General features: G+C 44.8%; 2 protein-coding genes across 4 annotated transcripts in view; both read right to left on the reverse strand.

Annotated features, from left to right (window-relative positions):
* LOC135537266 (phosphoinositide 3-kinase regulatory subunit 6-like) overlaps positions 1-1,110 on the reverse strand; it is a 37,226-nt gene extending 36,116 nt beyond the window's left edge. Inside the window, exon 1 of the mRNA XM_064963467.1 lies at positions 1,016-1,110. The gene's annotated coding sequence lies outside the window, so the exon portion shown is untranslated. The remainder of the gene's footprint in view (positions 1-1,015) is intronic.
* A 273-nt stretch (positions 1,111-1,383) lies between these two features.
* Positions 1,384-16,100, reverse strand: part of LOC135537374 (phosphoinositide 3-kinase regulatory subunit 5-like) — a 32,277-nt gene continuing 17,560 nt past the window's right edge. For all 3 annotated transcript variants that reach the window (XM_064963560.1, XM_064963568.1, XM_064963563.1), the window contains 13 exons: positions 11,907-11,976; positions 11,339-11,513; positions 10,971-11,139; positions 10,790-10,858; positions 9,694-10,589; positions 6,958-7,083; positions 6,739-6,870; positions 6,384-6,477; positions 5,933-6,009; positions 5,706-5,799; positions 5,440-5,525; positions 4,648-4,763; positions 1,384-3,492 (listed from right to left, as the gene is read on the reverse strand). In XM_064963560.1, the coding sequence (XP_064819632.1) occupies positions 3,345-3,492; positions 4,648-4,763; positions 5,440-5,525; positions 5,706-5,799; positions 5,933-6,009; positions 6,384-6,477; positions 6,739-6,870; positions 6,958-7,083; positions 9,694-10,589; positions 10,790-10,858; positions 10,971-11,139; positions 11,339-11,513; positions 11,907-11,976 (2,252 nt within the window). In that variant the 3' untranslated portion in view covers positions 1,384-3,344. The remainder of the gene's footprint in view (positions 3,493-4,647; positions 4,764-5,439; positions 5,526-5,705; positions 5,800-5,932; positions 6,010-6,383; positions 6,478-6,738; positions 6,871-6,957; positions 7,084-9,693; positions 10,590-10,789; positions 10,859-10,970; positions 11,140-11,338; positions 11,514-11,906; positions 11,977-16,100) is intronic.

The following is a 16,100-nucleotide window of genomic DNA, read 5'->3' on the forward strand; positions in this document are numbered from 1 at the left end:
AATCACGCATCTAGCCTGGTTCCAGATCTGTTTGTGCTGTCTTGTTGACTGTTGATCATATGAGTTGGCAAGACAGCATAAACCGATCTGGGCCACCATTCATCGCAGAACTACCCAGAACGACCAGGAAACCTGAATCTAAAACAAGGAAACTTGAGGAAATGCACCCTGGACAGCTGTGCTTTAGACTCACCAATACAAAACACACATCGCCCACAGAGCCAGAGCTTCAATCAGTCATTGTGTTATCATACTGTTGTTATCTCAGGAGAGAGAAAAAACTGTTGTTGTCCTTCGTGTATTCCAGTTGGGGCGTAGTGTGTTTGAACAGGCATGGTGGCAAGGAGCTTTTTTTATAAAGACTAAAAATGGAACAAAAATATCAAAATATAACAACTTCTTCCCAAGTCTACTCTGTATGTATCCATATTCCTTTCATTCACGACTGTCTATCAATAAACAATGAAATACTGAATGCATCGTTTGTGAGTGGGATATCTGTATGAGTCGCTATCAAACTGGTTAGGTTACAGTGGGGCAGATTCTGAACTATAAATTTCCTTATCTAAGTGTAGTACCACACTGCCACACCGATAAAGAATGCACCTGATTCTCATTCAATGGAAAACTTAAACAGCAACAGTAAACGAGTAGAACCAAACAAAATATGCAGTAATCTTGTAATGGGTTTTTGTAATTCTCAACCCCAAAATACAATGGCACACTCTGAGAATAATCGATTGTGCATGGATGACTACAGCTTTGAAATATGCATCAAAGCCTGGCTCCGCTGGCACCATATCAGAAAAAGAGCTCAACATTATCTCAGTAGTGAGTTCAACAGCGCAACATTATTGCAGCATTTAGGTTACAATACCGTGCAACTTGAACATAAAACATGAGTCATGCAATGGTCCAAGAGTAATTATCTTACTATAAAACCATTCAAAATTAACAAAACGAAAATGCCATACATTTAAGAGAGCTTATTTCTGTTGACAAGATCACTATTTACCTGCCGTTAGGTTCAGCAAAGAAATCCATAAGATCTCTATGAAGGCGATTGCTCGGGAAAATACAATTTCACACGTTGCTACAGTTGCAGCTGTGACAGCAGCACGCCGGGTAGTACAGTATGACAACGCCCACCGAGGATTTATTCAACCAATACAATGTCTCAATTGTTTCCCTGGCGATCTAGATAGGAGTTAGCCAATCAAATAGGCCTACAATATATACCTGTATTTTGTGCTGGTTGAGGTTTCTCGCCTTTGAATAGATTTTTTAACACAGTTGACACTCTGTTTAACAGTCAGACTACTGTTACTCACTGTATGTTCAAAGATACCCAGAGAAACAAGTTTTAAAAAATGTAGCCTACCATTTTATCTTATTTCGTCATCATTATTTATTTATTGTAGGATTTGTCATACTACACAAACAATTCATAGAACATTGATTCGACATTGATAAGACACCAAATAAAGACTAACATCAAAATTGGTACCATATGGAGAGAGCAGAAGTGCCAGACAACACCATTTTGATTTATCTTGTTACATGTACAGTACCTATCATTTCTGTTTATTTTGCATCTGTCTGTTGAAGTTAACCTAATAGCAATATACACTGAATGTACAAAACTTTAGGAATACCTGCTTTTTCCATGACATACTGTAGACTGCACTGTTGGTTAAGGGCTTGTAAGTAAGCTTTCCACGGTAAGGTCTACACTTGTTGTATTCGGCACATGTGACAAATAAAGTTTGACTTGATTTGAATCCAGGTGAAAGCTATGATCACTTATTGATGTCACTTGTTAAATCCACTTCAAAATCAGTGTAGTTGAAGGGGAGATGACAGGTTAAAGGATTTTGTTTGTTTGTGTGCCATTCAGGCGATGGGCAAGACAAAAGATTTAAGTGCCTTTGAACAGGGTAGGATAGAAGGTGCCGGTTTGCATGTGTCAAGAACTGCAACGCGGATGTGTTTTTCACACTCAACAGTTTCCCGTGTGTATCAAGAATGGTCCACCACCCAAAGGACATCCAGCCAACTTGACAACTGTGGGAAGCATTGGAGTCAACATGGGCCAGTATCCCTGTGGAAGGGCATTCGACACCTTGTAGAGTTCATGCCCTGACGGACTGAGGCTGTTGCGAGGGCAAAAGGGGGTGTAACTCAATATTAGGAATGTGTTCTTAATGTTTCGTACACTCGGTGTGCTAGTCTGCCGTGTTTTCCTGACATCATAGGGAAACTGGTTAGGTCACAGTCATGATAAACCCAGAGTCCTACCCATTTAAACACAAAGATTTCTAACATACCAACCTCACCCTTTTTTAAAAGCATTTTTACTGTGCATTCTATTCTGCTGTATGATTGATTACTGTGACCATATCCATTTTCGCCAGTGCAAAGCTGTAGACAACAATAAATTAGACAACTGATTAACAAAAGGACTGGATGAGTATATTCTGTAGCACCATAGACTGGTCTATGACACCAGGTCAATCTATCCTGGAATATCTATGTCCTTTCCTGCGGTCATCGGTATCAGCTAAATAAACCAAATATATCTTATGTTTTGTCAAATACAGTGTCAAATAAACATTACAGTGTGCTACTTAGTATGATACATCTTATATTATGTACAATGGAATGTCAAAATGGGATTATTTAATACAATGTCAAATGTATACATTCAAATGTAAAAACAACATTGAACATAATTGCTTTTGGGTGAGTCTGTGGAGTCCTGAGAAAGGCTGCTTTTCCTACCTCATTATCCTGACATACGTTACTCTCGTGTGGGAAAGTGAACACAATGGACTCCCCTGCTGGTCTAAAGAAGTCACTGTGATATTTCAGAAATGTCCCACTTCAGGAAACCGTTGCTCATTACATGCAGGAAGAGAGGACTTCAGTGCTTCCAAATACCTTGCACCAATCCCAGCGTTGCTACAGTGTAATGTTGAAGTTATTTTGAGGGAAGAAATATATAGTATACAAATGTACATCATTTACATAATCCATAGTGTCCATTTTAGCAACTGGGTATTGAACCCCGGTCTCCTGAATGTCACAAGACTGTGTTAGCCCAACGGAGGTCTGTAGGCCTCAGGCAATGTTAGTCATCACAGGAGGATGGTTCGCTGAACCATCCAGCAGCCATAATGTCCCTTGGCTCCAAAAAGAGTCACTTCCATTCATTTTAGTCTGGTCCACAGACTCCAGGCTTTTCATCTCCACTTACTCCCCCTCTGTTACCAGCTGTCTGGTAAAAAAAGTGTCATAAATACATTAAAGTATATATATATATTTTTAAGGCTAGTCTTCCCCTCTCAGGGCTGTGCCCCGCAGAAGGTGGCTATGGGCAGGCAGAGGAGGGAGCAGAAGGTGGGGTGGAGTGGCTGGATCTGGGCGGACAGACCCTGGTCTAACCTCCAGTCTGTAGAGCTGTCAGGCTTGTAGCATACAGATACTTCACACCTGGGAGAGAAGGAGGGAGGGAAAGAGACACTGTGGTCAGAGTGTGTGTGTGTGTGTGTGTGTGTGTGTGTGTGTGTGTGTGTGTGTGTGTGTGTGTGTGTGTGTGTGTGTGTGTGTGTGTGTGTGTGTGTGTGTGTGTGTGTGTGTGTGTGTGTGTGTGTGTGTGTTTAACTTTACTTGTGGAGAATGTGTGGATGTGTTTAACTAAGAATTGTAAAACAGAAATGTGACCAACTGGGGACATTTTTTTGGTCCCCAAAAGGTCAAATGCTATTTCTAGGGGGTTTATGGTTAGGAGCTAGGGTTAGTTTTAGGATTAGGAGCTAGGGTTAGGTTTAGGGTACAGGTTAGGTTTAGGGGTTAGGGAAAATAGGATTTTGAATGGACCCACAAGGTAAGTTGTATAAGACTGTGACTGTGTGCGTGTGTGCGTGCGCGCGTGTGTGTGTGTGTGTGGACGTGTTTAACTTTTCTTGTGGAGACTGTGTGGATGTGTTTAACTAAGAATAGTCAAACAAAAATGTGACCAACTGGGGACATTTTGTTGGTCCCCAAAAGGTCAAATGCTATTTCTAGGGGGTTTAGGGTTAGGAACTAAGCTTAGTTTTAGGATTAGGAGCTAGGGTTAGGTTTAGGGGTTAGGGAAAATCGGATTTTGAATGGGACCACAAGGTTAGTTGTATAAGACTGTGACTGTGTGCGTGTGTGCATGTGCGTGTGCGTGCGTGTGTGTGTGTGTGTGTGTGTGTGTGTGTGTGTGTTTGTGTGGACGTGTTTAACTTTTCTTGTGGAAAATGTGTGGATGTGTTTAGCTAAGAATAGTCAAACAAAAATGTGACCAACTGGGGACATTTTGTTGGTCCCCAAAAGGTCAAATGCTATTTCTAGGGGGTTTAGGGTTAGGAGCTAAGGTTAGTTTTAGGATTAGGAGCTAGGGTTAGGTTTAGGGGTTAGGGAAAATCGGATTTTGAATGGGACCACAAGGTTAGTTGTATAAGACTGTGTGTGTGTGTGTGTGTGTGTGTGTGTGTGTGTGTGTGTGTGTGTGTGTGTGTGTGTGTGTGTGTGTGTGTGTGTGTGTGTGTGTGTGTGTGTGTGTGTGTGTGTGTGTGTGTGTGTGTGTGTGTGTATGTGTGCGTGTGTGTATTCCTGTACCTGGTGACACCCTGGAAGATCTTCTTCTCATCCTGGTCCAGACACACAGCGAAGGTGGTGTTACCAGTCCCGCTGACCTGCACCTTGTCCACCTTCACCTCAGTAACACTCAGTTGCTGTCAAGTAGAAACTGGCCATTAGAAGCAATACAAGTATATTATGGGACTCCAAGGGTCGTTTTTCCAGACACAGACTAAGCAGAGTCCTGGATCAAAAACACGATCAAAGGATAATCTCCAGTGAAAGCGTTTAGGACTTAATCTATGTTTGTGAAACCAGCCCTAAGGACATATAGAAAAGCATTCATTAGTGGCATTAATGCTGTATTTGCCTGAGCTACAGGATGCAGTGTGTCACATTAATCCAAGATCCAGTGAACAGGAAAAGGGTTGGACAATAACAACAACAAAAAGACCTCAAGTGAAAGTCGGTGTCTGTTAAGGTAGAAACTGAGACGTGTCTGTGAAGGTAGAAACTGAGACGTGTCTGTGAAGGAAGAAACTGAGACGTGTCTGTGAAGGTAGAAACTGAGACGTGTCTGTGAAGGTAGAAACTGAGACGTGTCTGTGAAGGTAGAAACTGAGACGTGTCTGTGAAGGTAGAAACTGAGACGTGTCTGTGAAGGTGTACACTGGGTTTCTCATCGGGTTGATCTAGAAAGAATCTCGTTCTCGGGGTACGAGAGATGCTGCTACAGACCTCTTTATGGAGTCCTTATAGAGCACGACGGTTTATGTGAAGTTGTTGATGTGCGCAAGTCGCTCCGACTCGAGCTGACAACATCCTGCTCACCTGATTGTAGCCTTTCTTAGATTTGTTTGAGTTTTGCCTTTTCAGTACTTCTGTCATTGTCAACTGCAAGCACTCCATCTTTGAATCTGAAACCGTGGGGGAAGGAAGGGATCAAAACAGGATGTCTGCGTTGACGAAACAAACTTTCAAATCTACAACTGATTTGGCTGCTCTCTAAAAAGCGTGAGCCCAAAAAATTTCCAATTCGTGAATGAACCCAGAACTTTATTTTACTGTAGTTTATTTTATTGCTGTCGTTATATCACCTAGTTCCTCTGGATTCTTGCAGGCTTTGGTCAGGTTGATGGAGGTGCACACTTTGTCTTTCTTCGTCCATTGACTTCTCCCACTGATGACCACCTGAGAGAGAAAAAGAAGGAGAGAGAGAGAGAAATACATCAGAGAAGCATCAGGCAAAGATAATGATGATTCATTATGCAGTTGACACGGTCAGTATGTTTCTAGGATGAACAGCTGCTGAACACCATCTTACCCTGTTGTAAACCATCTCTAACATCAGAGGGACTGCCTCCCGGTCGCCATCGATCCCAAACCTCTTGCTCGCTGCACCTACAAAACGGACAAACACAGAGCTTCCCTATTAGGATACAGCCATAGAGCTGAACATGATGCTGAAGATGAATAATCAATCATTGATGATGATGAATACGAAGAATGATGATTTATACATTTAGTATCACTTTGTTTTTTAATAAGCAAAAATTGATGGAAGAGATTCAGTCATGTAGCATTGAAGAAACGACATAGGGGAACAAATGAGACAAATTGAGTCTCTGAATCATAGATTGAAACAGCAGATGTTCCCATAGCCATAATCCACCCAGACCTCGGACTCCCGGCTGCATATTTTCTAATTGGAAAATCTGAACTGCCTGTTGTTTATTACGGGCCGTTTGCTAGGAGACTGAGGCAGATGTACGTACCCATAGCCTTGATGGCTCGTGTCCCTGCGGTGTGGCCCAGCTCTAGGGAGTGAAGGAAAACCTCTGTCCTCCTCTCGCCTCCAGCTAACGTCATCTACAACCCCAAGGACATCAAGCAGTCAACACACACATTTATAACATGGAGGTTGAGTGTGTGTGTGTGTGTGTGTGTGTGTGTGTGTGTGTGTGTGTGTGTGTGTGTGTGTGTGTGTGTGTGTGTGTGTGTGTGTGTGTGTGTGTGTGTGTGTGTGTGTGTGTGTGTGTGTGTGTGTGTGTGTGTGTGTGTGTGAGAGAGAGAGAGACAGAGAGAGACAGAAAGAGAGAAAAAGAGACAGAAAGAGAATCCAGGCCTCACCTCAGCTTGGTAGAGCTGCATCAGTGCAGGCCTGGTGGCATGGCGACAGTAGTACAACACCAGGTCAGCCAGGATGGGCAGACGATCCTCATAGGAACTATCATACAACTCGGACTCCATCTTCGAGGTTTGCTGCAAGACACAGTGAACACCATTGACTGTGTGTGAGACAACACAAGATTTTTTTCATCATATTTATCATTTCACATGTGGTCTTACCTGACACACCACGTTGGCCGGTAGACTGAGCAGGCTCAAGGTGTTGCGTTCGTACCAGGGGTCCAGCATACCAATGAAATGGGCTATGTCGTTAGTGCTGTCTTCTGTGCCAAGAATGTTGAGCTCCTAGAAGAACAATATGTCAGCCTAAACAGCTATCAACCCATTATCTAGAATTGAGGTTACGCTTTAGAGATGATGTTTCTTATGGTGCACCAGAAATGGTTTGGGTCCATCTCATCAGGAAGTGAATTGAAGTTCAATTTATAAATTGAAAAAACTTAAATATTATAAATCAAATTTCAATTATCTCCCCAATTGACTTGAATTGAAATAGAATTAACCCCAACCCTGATAGGGCCACTTAAAAAGATCCACTATGCTATAAACCTGATAGGGCCACTTAAAAAGAGCCACTATGCTATAAACCTGATAGCGCCACTTAAAAAGAGCCACTATGCCATAAACCTGATAGCGCCACTTAAAAAGAGCCACTATGCTATAAACCTGATAGGGCCACTTAAAAAGAGCTGCTATGCTATAAACCTGATAGCGCCACTTAAAAAGAGCCACTATGCTATAAACCTGATAGGGCCACTTAAAAAGAGCCACTATGCTATAAACCTGATAGCGCCACTTAAAAAGAGCCACTATGCTATAAACCTGATAGGGCCACTTAAAAAGAGCCACTATGCTATAAACCTGATAGGGCCACTTAAAAAGAGCCACTATGCTATAAACCTGATAGGGCCACTTAAAAAGAGTCACTATGCTATAAACCTGATAGGGCCACTTAAAAAGAGCCACTATGCTATAAACCTGATAGGGCCACTTAAAAAGAGCTGCTATGCTATAAACCTGATAGGGCCACTTAAAAAGAGCCACTATGCTATAAACCTGATAGGGCCACTTAAAAAGAGCCACTATGCTATAAACCTGATAGGGCCACTTAAAAAGAGCCACTATGCTATAAACCTGATAGGGCCACTTAAAAAGAGCCACTATGCTATAAACCTGATAGGGCCACTTAAAAAGAGCCAATATGCTATAAACCTGATAGGGCCACTTAAAAAGAGCCACTATGCTATAAACCTGATAGGGCCACTTAAAAAGAGCCACTATGCTATAAACCTGATAGGGCCACTTAAAAAGAGCCACTATGCTATAAACCTGATAGGACCACTTAAAAAGAGCCACTATACCATTACATGGGCTTGCTCCTACCTATCTCTCTGATTTGGTCATGCCGTACAACCCTACACGTACGCTACGGTCACAAGACGCAGGCCTCCTAATTGTCCCTAGAATTTCTAAGCAAACAGCTGGAGGCAGGGCTTTCTCCTATAGAGCTCCATTTTTATGGAATGGTCTGCCTACCCATGTGAGAGACGCAAACTCGGTCTCAACCTTTAAGTCTTTACTGAAGACTCATCTCTTCAGTGGGTCATATGATTGAGTGTAGTCTGGCCCAGGAGTGTGAACGTGAACAGAAAGGCTCTGGAGCAACGAACCGCCCTTGCTGTCTCTGCCTGGCCGGTTCCCCTCTTTCCACTGGGATTCTCTGCCTCTAACCCTATTACAGGGGCTGAGTCACTGGCTTACTAGGGCTCTTTCATACCGTCCCTAGGAGGGGTGCGTCACTTGAGTGGGTTGAGTCACTGATGTGATCTTCCTGTCTGGGTTGGTGCTCTCCCCTTGGGGTGTGCCGTGGCGGAGACCTTTGTGGGCTATACTCGGCCTTGTCTCAGGATGGTAAGTTGGTGGTTGAAGATATCCCTCTAGTGGTGTGGGGGCTGTGCTTTGCCAAAGTGGGTGGGGTTATTTCCTTCCTGTTTGGCACTGTCTGGGGGTGTCCTCGGATGGAGCCACAGTGTCTCCTGACCCCTCCTGTCTCAGCCTACAGTATTTATGCTGCAGTAGTTTATGTGTCGGGGGGCTAGGGTCAGTTTGTTATATCTGGAGTACTTCTCATGTCCTATCCGGTGTCCTGTGTGAATTTAAGTATGCTCTCTCTTTCTCTCTTTCTCTCTTTCTTTCTCTCTCTCGGAGGACCTGAGCCCTAGGACCATGCCTCAGGACTACCTGACATGATGACTCCATGCTGTCCCCAGTCCACCTGGCCGTGCTGCTGCTCCAGTTTCAACTGTTCTGCCTGTGATTATTATTATTTGACCATGCTGGTCATTTATGAACATTTCAACATCTTGGCCATGTTCTGTTACAATCTCCACCCGGCACAGCCAGAATAGGACTGGCCACCCCACATAGTCTGGTTCCTCTCCAGGTTTCTTCCTAGGTTTTGGCCTTTCTAGGGAGTTTTTCCTAGCCACAGTGCTTCTACACCTGCATTGCTTGCTGTTTGGGTTTTTAGGCTGGGTTTCTATACAGCACTTTGAGATATCAGCTGCTGTACGACGGGCTATATAAATACATTTGATTATACTATAAACCTGATAGGGCCACTTAAAAAGAGCTGCTATGCTATAAACCTGATAGGGCCACTTAAAAAGAGCCACTATGCTATAAACCTGATAGGGCCACGTAAAAAGAGCCACTATGCTATAAACCTGATAGGGCCACGTAAAAAGAGCCACTATGCTATAAACCTGATAGGGCCACTTTTAAAAAAGCCACTATGCTATAAACCTGATAGGGCCACTTAAAAATAGCCACTATGCTATAAACCTGATAGGGCCACTTTTTAAAAAGCCACTATACTATAAGAGTTGTACTCACTGTACATGATGTACTTCCTCTCCGTGGGCTAGCCGACTGGCCTCCGGGGCTAGGGCACCTGGGAATGGGGCACCTCACAACACCGTCCCTCTTCACAGGCACAAAGAAGAACTGCAGCCGGAAGGCTCTGCTGAGGCTCGGGCAAACGTTCTCTCTCTGGCGTAGGTTACTATAGGCCCTCGCCACCTTGCCCGCCACGTGGTCGGCCCCGAACACTACCACCCTCAGGGTGGTGGCATTACTGTTACCCTCCTCATCACTGCTCAGGATGGGCCTCCGGCGGAAGCACACGTGCTTGAGGGCCTGGGGGGTACAAGGGGTCTGGAACAAGGAGTCTGGGCTGCGTATGTGCACCTGCTGCGGGAGGGAGTTGGAGCGCTTTGAACGAACAGGGGCAAAGTCCGTAACATCTGGGCTGCCGAGGCTCTTGGCTCTGGTCAGGGATTGCGTCTTTGTCTTGAAGAAACGGGAGAAGTGCTGGCTCCGACGAGCCGAAGCTTTGTTTGACTTGCCGGACGATGGGCTCCGTTCCAAAGGTGAGGGGCTGGAGGTGGAAGTGGCGTCCTCAGGGTCTTCGTAGAAGTCGCTGTCAATGCCGGAAGTGACTGAGACAATGGAGGGGGTGTAGGATTCGGACAAGTTGGAGTACATGGAGTCTTTAGAGGCAGTGGAAAGGGAGGAGACGGTGGAGAAGGTGGAGGCTCGGTGGTCCACGCTCCAGCCGTTGTCTCCGACATGTCTACGTACAAACTCCTTCTCTCCCTCTTCCTTCTCTCCCTCTTCCTCCTCCAGGTCGAACTCTGCATCTTCCTCCCCCTCCTCACCATCACCCTGACCACTGGAGGTCTGGAAGCCGGTTAGGTCATGCTCGTTCTCCAGAATGGTGTTGAGGATGTCTGAAAATCACAAGGACACAGTCTATCAGTTGCAAGCACTGTAAAGGACCGTCGACAAATTAATTTGTCACAATCCAAGTTGAAACCATCAAACAGAAAGGAAAGTCAACCTAGGTAGGAGAAACCTAGAGAGGAACCAGACTCAAGGGGGATCCCATGACAAGCCATTTCATGAGAGACTGAAGACCAAAGTCCTTTACCAAAGTTGTCCTTGTCCCAGTGAAACATGTAGCACTTGGCTGTGGGCAGTGGTAGCGTTTGCAGCATTCCTAAAAACAGAGTAAATACAATGAAACAACATTTACACACATTGTATGGACATTTTTTCCCAGTAGCCTCATTATGACAAATCAATACACTGGTTAGGCTCCACCCTCTCACCGTCAGACTGCATGACATCGGACGATGGGACGCCCATCCTCTCCCTCAGCCCCTCCAGGCCCTGCGTCACATGATCACGGCCTTTCGCCGGGTCATCCATGGCAGCGGCCATCTCCAGGATGTCGGTTACCATGGAGAAGATCTCCACCAGCACTTCTAGACTCTTGACCTGTGGCGAGAAAGTCACGTTGTGTTTCTGTTCAGAAGATCGGTACTAACAAACTATCAAACTACTAACCATTGATTTTGACCATGATGGGTAAAAACTAACAGATTACAGATCCATCAAGACTAACAAAATCTTAGCTAAAATCAATTTCTATCTGTATCTCTATAGCGCTCCAGTGGTATATTGTGTCGTCCAGTACCTGCAGGGCTTTGTGGATGCTGGCCAGGGGGTACTTGGTGCCCAGGGTAGCCTGGTAGGCATGTTTGACCAGGGTGATATACGTCTCTCTCTGGGACCGTTGGATATTACTCAGTTGGTCTGCTACAGACAGGAACTCAGGAGGCACCTCACTAGGGTTCATCAACAGAACCGTCCTATGGGGATGAGATGACATAGGGTTGACATGGTGGAAAACATAGGGGTGATAGGAGGTCTGCGCTCTAAAAAAAGTCATTATTATTATTCGTTGTTGCATGAATTCTAGAACAGGAAGATAAAAATGCCTTTGTCTCTCGGCACACATGCACAAAGACGTGTATATAAACACACACCCAGTTACACGGAAACAGAACAAGGGGAACGCTAACAGAAGAAAAACCCACAGAGTGAAAAGGAAGTAGTGATATATTGAGCAGGGAAGGGGTGGGGAGAACGAATAACTGAGGTGGAGTTCCAGACGTGTGGTTTTTACATGTGCATGACAAAAATGCACAGTCATTTAGAATAATCTATAGTAAAACGTAGCAGTTAAACTGTTGACAACCTACATTGTTTTTGAGCGATGTTTTGAGGTGGCCAGGCCTTGCTCTTCTCTCACCAGTCTGTGATAGGATATGCCTGTGAAGTGAACACACGCTGAATAAGTTGATTGTTCTTTGCACACTAAAGTATTGTATTGCACACAATTACATCATAATTTGATCTCACAACATCACAAAATAGTGATGTCCATTCACACCACTGCAAGCTCATTCATTCATTCATTCATTCATTGGCCTGTACCTGACGTGACTTTCTCAGATTTCAGTCTTGTTTTTTATTTGATCTGTCATTATCCTCTTCCAGGTCGTTGACAGGATGTTATAGTTCTGCTTTTTTTATTTTGTGAATTGAAGTATCACACATCCGCTTTCCAAGAACAGGCTGCCACAGAACCGTCAAGCACTTCTCCATTATCAATGGCACATGTTTGAGCAGACACGTTTACCTAAGCCTGACTATTCATTTACCTAACTTGATCAATTTGAGGTGATCAAGTTAATCCGATTATGTTATATCTACAGTGCCTTCACTTATTCCACATATAGTGGCGTTACAGCCAAATTCAAAATTGATTTGAATTGTAAAAAAAAATCTTACCCATTAACACACAATACCTCATAATGATAAAGTTAAAAACAGATTATTTTTGCTAATGTATTGAAATTGAAATACAGAAATATCTCATTTACATAAGTATTCACACCCCTGAGTCAATACTTCTAGAAGCACCTTTGGCAGCAGTTACAGCTGTGAGTCTTTCTGGGTAAGTCTCTAAGAGCTTTCCACACCTGGATTGTGCAATATTTGCCCATTATTCTTCACAAAATTCTTCAAGCTCTATCAAATTGGTTGTTGATCATTGCTTGAAAACCATTTTCAGGTCTTGCCATATATTTTCAAATAGATTTAAGTCATAACTGTAACTCGGCCACTCAGGAACATTCACTATCTTCTTGGTAAACAAGTCCAGTGTAGATTTGGCCTTGTGTTTTAGGTTATTGAAAGGTGAATTAATCTCCCAGTGTCTGGTGGAAACCAGACAACCAGGTTTTCCTCTAGGATTTTGCCTGTTCTTAGCTCCATTCCGTTTCCTTTTTATCCTAAAAAACTCCCCAGTCCTTAACGATTTCAAGCATACCCGTAACAAGACGCAGCCACCACTATGCTTGAAAATATGGAGACTATTACTCAGTAATGTGCAGGGTTGAGTAGGTTACTTTCTAAATGTACTCCGTTACAAGTTACCCGTCCAAAATTGTAATCAGTAACATGACTTTGGTATTACCCAAACTCAGTAACGTAATCTGATTACATTCCATTACTTTTAGATTACTTTCCCCTTAAGAGACATTAGAAGAAGACAAAAATATATGTTACCAATTGAACAACATCTATTACAGGATAAGTCAATGTTAAAGTTTACATAGCTAGGCTTTCCGAGTGGCGCAGAGGTCTAAGGCACTGCATCACAGTGCTAGCTGTGCCACTAGAGGTCCAGGCTCTGTCACAGTTGGCCGTGACCGGGAGACCCATGGGGCGGCGCACAATTGGCCCAGCGTCGACCGGGTTAGGGGAGGGTTTGGCCGGCCAGAATGTTCTTGTACCATCGCACTCTAGCGACTCCTGTGATGGGCCGGGCGCAATGCACGCTCACACGGTCACCAGGTGCATGGTGTTTCCTCCGACACATTGGTGCGGATGGCTTCCGGGTTAAGCGGGCATTGTGTCAAGAAGCAGTGCAGCTTGGCTGGGTTATGTTTCAGAGGAAGGCATGGCTCTCGACCTTCGCCACTCCCGAGTCCGCACGGGAGTTGCAGCGATGAGACAAGACTGTAACTACCAATTGGATACCATGAAAAAGGGGGTAAAAATAAATCAAATAAAAAGTTTACATAGCTGGCAATATATGGATGTTAAATGTTACTTTATGGGTCGATTCTTCTTCTAACCCATTGCTTTCTACAACATATAATACGATTAAATTATATCTTTATATTAAAAACCAAAGCCTGTCAGAATTCCAGTCATTCCAATAAATGTTATACCCCTTGATCTTCAAGAATAGGACTTGGAAATATGGAAGTACAGATTAGCCAAATAGTTTTATCACCCCAAAACTAATGACTTATTAGCAAGCCCTACTCTGTTGTTTATGATTTTGTTGTCATGGGAGGACTGATTGGGATCTTTGATTCAAGTTGAAAAATAAATGCTGCGCTCATGGAATGGCATGCTTTGCCAAGAGTGTGCAAAGCTGTCATCAAGGCAAAGGGTGGCTACTTTGAAGAATCTTGTCAGGATTTGGCCAGGGTTGTTCCGGGTTTTGGTCACTAGATGCCCCCATTGTGCTTTTTGACCTTATGTTTTTTCCCTTGTTCCCCATTATTATTTGCACCTGTGCCTCGTTTCCCCTGATTGTATTTAAACCCTTAGTTTCCCTCAGTTCTGTGCTCTGTGTTTGTATGTTAGCACCCAGCCCTAGTGTTCTGTGTATTCTTGTCGATTCCGGTGGATGCTCTTGTGGAATGCTCTTCTGTTTTTGTTTTTGAGTATCTCTTGAGGCTTTTTTGTGCTATTCCTACCACCTTTTGGATTTGCCATTTTTGTATTGAAGGACTTCTCCTTTTTTACTTTATTAAATACACCGTCTTAAGTACTGCTGTGTCTGCCTCATCTTCTGGGTTCTGCTGACTATTCGTGGCTCAGTTGGTTAAGTGACTGTTTCTCACTCCGGAGACCCAGGTTCGTAACCGGGTCCTGACAGAAACACAGAGCCAAAAATGAACCCAGAGGCAGCCAGTTCCCAGGACCTTTTTGCCATGCTGTCCCACCACCAGGAGACTGTCCAACGCCACGAAGCCGCCCTGGTTCAGCAAGAGGCCTTTATGGCTAGACATTCTCATCTTCTGTCGGAGATGCTGACTTCCATTAAGCAAATATCTGATTGTCTTACCCCGGCAACAGTTCCCGTCCCAGTACCTCAGATTCACGTACCCATGGCAGTTAACCCCCTGGCTGAACCTCGTCTTCCACCTCCCCAACGGTTCTCAGGTGATCCAAGTGCTTGTAAAGGGTTTCTCACCCAATGTTCTCTCTCCTTTGAGCTACAACCCTCGTCGTTTTCGAACCACCGAACAATCTCGAGTCCCTGATCAAGTTGGCCTCACGCATCGACCAGCGTCTGAGAGAGAGAGAACTCAACCGTAGACCTCTAGCCCCTATCAGTCCCAGCTCCGAGTCCCCACGTTTATCCTCGCTGGCTCCATCGGAACCCATGCAGATTGGACGCATCTCCCAGGCTGAGAGAGACCGCCGGATGAGGGAGCGATGCTGTCTATATTGCGGCAAACCGGGCCATTTCCGTTCCACGTGTCCCGGGCTCCAGGGAAACGCTCTGTCCCGTACAGACCGGGGGGAACTGTAACGGGAAACATAACCTCCTCCCATCCGTCCAACTCCCGTCTGCTCATTCCAGTCACCCTCTCCTGGGACAACCACAAGCTTCACCTTCAAGCCTTGGTAGACTCTGGAGCCGCAGGTAACTTCATGGATGGTGTCTGGGCGAAGGAGAATGGCGTTCCCTCTGAACCTCTAAGTGAACCCATGAGGGTCACTACATTGGATGGAAGCCCTTTGGGATCTGGACTTGTCACTCATGTCACTACCTCCTTGCGACTTTCAGTTTCACAACACCAGGAATTGATGAACTTTCATTTGATCTCCTGTTCCGAGTTCCCTCTCGTCCTTGGATACCCCTGGCTTCACAGCCATAACCCTCACATCGACTGGTCTATGGGCACTATCAAGCAGTGGGGTCCTACGTGCCAAGCTACTTGTATTTTCCAGAATTCCCCGAGTTCTACTCCCGAGTCTTTAGAATCCATCGACCTGACCCGAGTTCCCGAGTGTTACCATGACCTCAAACTGGTGTTTAGCAAACAGAGGGCCACCATGCTACCACCCCATAGACCTTACGATTGCCCCATCGACCTGTTTCCGGGCACTTGCCCCCCAGGGGTCGGATCTTTTCCCTATCTCCACCCGAACGAGCTGCTATGGATACCTACATCAAGGACGCTCTGGAAGCAGGCCTCATGCGTCCATCCACCTCCCGGCGGGAGCAGGGCTTTTCTTTGTGGCCAAGAAAGACGGTGGATTACGTCCTTGCATCGACTACCGGGGACTCAATGCCATAACCG

Source organism: Oncorhynchus masou, chromosome 5 (genome assembly GCF_036934945.1).
Source record: "Oncorhynchus masou masou isolate Uvic2021 chromosome 5, UVic_Omas_1.1, whole genome shotgun sequence".
Taxonomy (NCBI): Eukaryota; Metazoa; Chordata; class Actinopteri; order Salmoniformes; family Salmonidae; genus Oncorhynchus; species Oncorhynchus masou.